The following is a 5,666-nucleotide window of genomic DNA, read 5'->3' on the forward strand; positions in this document are numbered from 1 at the left end:
TTATAAGATATTTTCATACTTTTACCCAAACACTCGCATTAGTATTTATAATGTAGAGTAAGCTCCAGTGAGCCCTTTTAAACGCACTCTTAATACAGCATAACAATTGGCTTGGCCAAAAAAAAAATCCCCTAATCACCCAAAATTAACAGACATGAGGTATGATATGACTTTTACTTCTTGCACACCATATATGATGCCAAACAAAATGAGTTTTTGATGAAAACTATATAGACTATGCTTCTTCCTTTCCATCAACTCCAATTTTGACCTCATTTGCCATCACAAGCTCTTTATCTACACTGTCTTCAGGCTCAATGTTGTGCTGGACTTTGTACTGATGCCTCCTTGCCAAGACAATAAAGAGTATAAAATTCAGAATTCCCAGTGCTGCTAGCAGCCAATAGAAGTAATCTAACCTTCCCTTGTTTAGATTGCTCTTGAGCCACTTTTTCTTACTCACTTTGTCCACAATTGACACCAATAAGCTACTGACAAAATACCCCATTGAAAGTGTAGCTAGGAAAAGTCCAGTGCTCATAGATTTCATCCTCTCTGGTGCCTCCCTGATGAAAAATTCTAGCTGTCCAACATAAGCAAATGCTTCCCCTGCTCCCACCAGAAAAAACTGAGGAACCAGCCAAAAAGCACTTATGTTAGTGTGTTTCTTAACAGCATTTTCCCTCCTTTCTTTCTCAACAATTGCAGAAACCATCATGGCAACAAAAGAGAAAACAAGTCCAATTCCAACCCTTTGAAGACTTGTGAGTCCTTGGACATTGTCGGTAAGTTTCCTAGCTAATGGCACAATGAGTTTCTCATTCAGGGAAGTGAAGAGGAGAATGGTTATAATGAGAAAAGCTGATAGGGATCCTGCTGGGATCTCTGCAGATCCAACCTTTCTGTTCATGAATGTAGCTTGCTCAATGGTGAAGGTGTTCATTTGAGAATAGACTGTCCAAAAGAGGATGCATGTAGACCAAATTGGAAGGAGCTTGATTACCATTTTAACCTCCTCAACCTGAGTTACAGTGGAAACCATCCATATGTTTTCCTTGCTTCCATTTTTTGAGCTGTTCTCATCTAGGATTGCAGCTTTGTCAAGGAACCTGTTAGAAAAAATTCCATGCAATGAAAATACCTGTCAGACAAAATCTCAAGTCTTTCTGGTTGGGTTTGAATAAATATAATTTCAGCTATTGTTTGGATCAGTATTGTCACAATAATTTTTTTTATAAAATTGGTGTGTCAAAATTGATTATTATAAAAGTGTTTTGAAGTGAGTTGAAAGTAATATGATTTACGTTCGGATACATTTATAAAAAAATTTGACTTTTGCAAGGGTAATGTTGTGAAATTCAATTATAAAAACTACAATTGATATGTTTAACGTAAAAGTTACTCTTTCTAGCTTCTACGTAAAATTGTTTAGTCTGAAATCAATTCTACAAGATGACACTCAAACATCTACATCGTTATTTAAAACTGGTTTTAGTCAATGAGAATTGATTATGAGCTTTCAGAAATTTCCTAATTTTCATAGAATATGAATGACACTATAACTACATAAGTTGTTTCCAACTTTTTCACGCAGAATCAATTCAATGAAACTATATGATGATTCAAGATTTGTGGTATTTTGTAGGAGTGCAAGTAAATTTGTGTTTTTTTGTTTTTTGATAGAATGCTTACTAAGCAACTGTAACATTTGTCCTTTTCTGGACAGACAACATCAAAAGATAATATAACCTACTATAAAACACTTTTCCACCCACCAATAGTAATTATAATAATCCTAATAAAGTTATGAGTTTGCAATTATTGCTATGAAATAATTGAAGATAAATATAATCATGCTAGAATCTAACTTATTGAAGGCTTTAAGAGGAAGATATTTTACCTGAGCCTCTCTGTATGTGGGACTTTGGATTCAAGGTAACCATTGAGCAAGGTAGGTTGTGAAGGGATAGGGTGGGTCCTCTTCTTCCAAGCCAAAATCAATACCCTCCAAATAACTGTTAAAGGACTCCCTCTAGGCTTCTTGAATCTGTAGATTGGGGTACCACAAAGCAAAACAGCAACACCAACCAACATTGTTCCACCTGAAATTCCATATCCCCACCCTCTTCCTATGTTGTCTTGCACATATACCAGCACTATCACAGAGAATAAGGACCCAATACTGATAAAGAAGTAGAATCTGTTGAAGAAAAAGATCATATTCCTTTCCTCCTTGGGATCTGTTATGTCAAACTGATCAGATCCAAAGCCTGAGACATTGGATTTTATCCCTCCACCACCCACTGCTATGGTGTAAAGGGCTGCAAATAGCAAAGATAACTGTTTGCCACTGGCCTCAATGCACTCATGGTGTTGTCTTCTGACTGCACTGCATGGAGGGGGAATCATGGAAGGAAGGGTTGTGGCCAGAGTTAACAAAAACACTCCCTGTTGCAAGAAAAGTGACATGAGAATTATGATCTGTTTGATTACTGTTTGGCAAAACAAATTTTCACTTTTTAAAAATAGAAAAAGAAAATAACTCATTTGTTATGAACAACTTAAAAATGATTATTATTTTCAGTCCTTAGAACCGAAATCTGGAAACAGCTGAGAGATGTTTTGTATTTTAGTTTTTAGTTTTCAAGTTGTAGGTCTTTTAGCTTTGAAAAACATGTTGCTCAAACCGTTTTTATTTTCTTTACTTCTGAATAACATGTTTTAAAAATTGATTCTTAAAACCATTTTTAAATTTAGGATACTGACAAGGGAATCAAACAAATTTGTGAATACCATAGAGAAAGATGTTTGGTGAAGGTAGAAAGTTGGTTACCATAGTGTTCTTATAAACAAAAAATTGGAAAAACTAAACTTACCACTGCAGCTATGGTTGCTGATATAACAACAGTGAGGTATCTGCCAAGTTTAGCATCAGCTAGGAAGCCACCAAGGAGACCAAGAAGGTTCAGAGTTCCCATAAAATTGGTAACTATGGTGGCAGAGTTAGCTGAATGGAGATGCAAATCTCCAACTAAATAGGTCACCAAGTTCATGGATATGCCCATAACACATATTCTTTCTGCTAGTTCAGTACCTGCATAAAAGAAGTATATACATGTGTTGGAGCCAAATAAAGTTCAACCTTGAAATTGTGACCCAATTTCAATGGATTAATAAGAACCTAAGATGAGCCCTGCTGCTAGCCACCCTCCAGTTTTGGACTTGTCAGCCGGGTGACCTCGGAAATTCACAGCATCTTCTGCTTCCTTTTTCTCGCCATTACTTGCAACCATAACCTATAAAATTGGTGGTGCAGAAAAACAAAACCATTAGTAGCATGTTTGAACTCCAGATTCCAGACTCACTGAAGCTTTTCCCTAGAATTAGTTTTGGCTTTAGAATCAATTCTAGAAGGATTTTCAAACATGTGCCGAGACATTAACAAAGTTTAAGCTTTGAACAACAGCAAAAGTTCTTGCAGATGAAGGCAATACCATGTTTTTTGTTTTGTTGGAGGGATTACTTTGAAGAGTTGGATATGTGTATGTGTCGAAGCTCCAAGGGTGACAAATGCCAATACCAGTGGTGAGGAATGCAGGGTCAGATATGTTATGCAAAAGAGTTTGATAACATGTTAAGCATGGCTATCTTGAAATTGGTCCACTCGTTTGCAATGAGTGGTTCAAAGTGCTGAATATGCAGGTATATGTCTGAATGTTTTGGAGTTATATAGAGCAGCGTTGTGTGGCTCAGGGCCTAATGAAAACAACACTGAAAGTGATAGGGACTTGAATTCCTAATTGAGCTCCTAACTTGCCTCATTCATGTAGTCACATTCAGAATGTACAACTACAAAAAGAAAAGCATCTATACGACCATGTGGTTATATCTAACCCTTCATGCTTGATGAAGTAATGATCATGATTAGCAATTGAATGAAGATACGGCTCAAAATAAAGTTTCGATATTTTAGTGAGTATAATGGATGTAGATGCTCTTAGTAGCCAAACGCCTAAGTTCTTAGTGAAAAGTTTGGGTGCTTTCGCTTTTGAGTTTAGAAGAATCCATATTGGTAGGGTGTTTTTTTCCCGCCGAAAACATTCTTATCATGATGTGGATTAACTCTTTCAGTGAGAGAAGAAATTTTCATATACAATACTTAAACTTAATACCTTATTTAAGAAGAATCTCAGTTGGACGCGTTTGAATTAGTGTTTTTTCCCTTAAAATTGTGTAATTAAACAAGGAGCGTATTCCTACTTTAATGAAAACAATCATTGACTCTACGTGCTTATCTAAAAAAACATTGATTATACGCTACCAATTAATCAAAACAATACTTATTTATTATCCGTGTTGTCCTCGCTGCCGGTGTATACAATGCAAGCATTGTATTTGTGGCTTCCGGAAGCGGTATGTGATCATGTTGACAAGATGGTGAGGAACTGTATTTGGTCCAAATGTGACAGTAGTAGGAGCTGGAATTTGGTTGCATGGAAGGATATTACACAGCCAAAAGACAAGGGAGGTTTGGGAATCAGAAGTGCAAGGCCAAATAACGAGGCTCTTTTGGGGAAGATGGTGGACAGATTGTTGCATGAGAAAGATAAGCTATGGGTAAGAGTGTTGTCTGATAAATATCTTAAGGATGCCTCAATTTTAACAGCACAGCACAAGCACATAGAGTCGTATATGTGGAGGGGGATCGTGAAGGCAAAGATGGCAGTGGCACATGGGTATGGTGCGCGACTAGGGGATGGAAGCTCTTCTTTGTGGTATAGCAACTGGCTTGGCATAGGTATTTTGGCATCGCGAGTCCAGTTTGTGCATATATCAGATACAGAGTTAAGAGTGGCAGACTTATGGCGGCAAGGAAGGTGGGATTTTCGAGTGCTCTATACGCAGCTCCCGACATAGATTAAGGAGGAGATAGGAAGGGTGGCGGTGTCGGCTCAACCTACAGGTGTTGATCAGATTTTATGGAAGGGAGAGAACAATGGAAGGTATTCGACTTCATCAGCGTATGCGCTCCTCACCGGGAATGATACTTCATCATCGCGCGTCTGGAAGCTGATTTGGAAGTGTCGAGCTCCTGAGAAGGTCCGATTCTTCTTATGGTTGGCGGTGCGGGAAGCGCTACCAACGAATCAACGAAGACACCGGTGTAATTTGGCCCCTTCTGTTGCTTGTGGCCGCTGCGGTGCTCAGGTTGAGGATGTAGACCACATCCTGCGTTCATGTCCAGTTGCTCAGCAGGTGTGGAGTCATTTTAGAGCCCTGTTGCCATCGGTTTCAGCAGCCACAACGCTGCGTCCATGGCTAGTTTCTCACTTGCAACATGCAGATCATGCTTTGGCGTGTGCAGTGATGTGGACTTTATGGACTTGGAGAAATAATGCGATTTTTGAACCCCAACCGTGGACCATGGCATTGGTGCTTCGTAAAGTGCAGATTGCAGTGGTTGAGTTCCAAAGATGGGGGCGCTTGAAGATGGTTAAGACTGGCGGGGAAGCAAAGATGGGACAAGACAACATTGAGGTAGGGGCGGTGGAGTTATGCACAGATGGAAGTATGATTCCGGGCTCGAATGCTATCGACGGGGGCGGGGTGGTCCGTGATCGGGAGGGTGGTTGTCTGGGTTTGCAGGATCTTTTGAAGTTGGCGAT

The 5,666-nt window shown here is 39.1% G+C and overlaps 1 protein-coding gene across 1 annotated transcript; it reads right to left on the reverse strand.

Moving 5' to 3' along the window:
• Positions 1–3,706, reverse strand: LOC130733481 (protein NRT1/ PTR FAMILY 6.4-like). Its single transcript, XM_057585699.1, has 5 exons — positions 3,495–3,706; positions 3,182–3,296; positions 2,877–3,094; positions 1,901–2,448; positions 1–1,109 (listed from the first exon to the last, which is right to left on the reverse strand). Exons 1-5 carry the CDS (start codon positions 3,495–3,497, stop codon positions 236–238), a joined length of 1,758 nt encoding a protein of 585 aa, XP_057441682.1. The 5' UTR covers positions 3,498–3,706; the 3' UTR covers positions 1–235.
• Between the last annotated feature and the right edge of the window lie 1,960 nt (positions 3,707–5,666).

The sequence above is a fragment of the Lotus japonicus genome, chromosome 1 (assembly GCF_012489685.1).
Source record: "Lotus japonicus ecotype B-129 chromosome 1, LjGifu_v1.2".
NCBI classification, from domain to species: Eukaryota; Viridiplantae; Streptophyta; class Magnoliopsida; order Fabales; family Fabaceae; genus Lotus; species Lotus japonicus.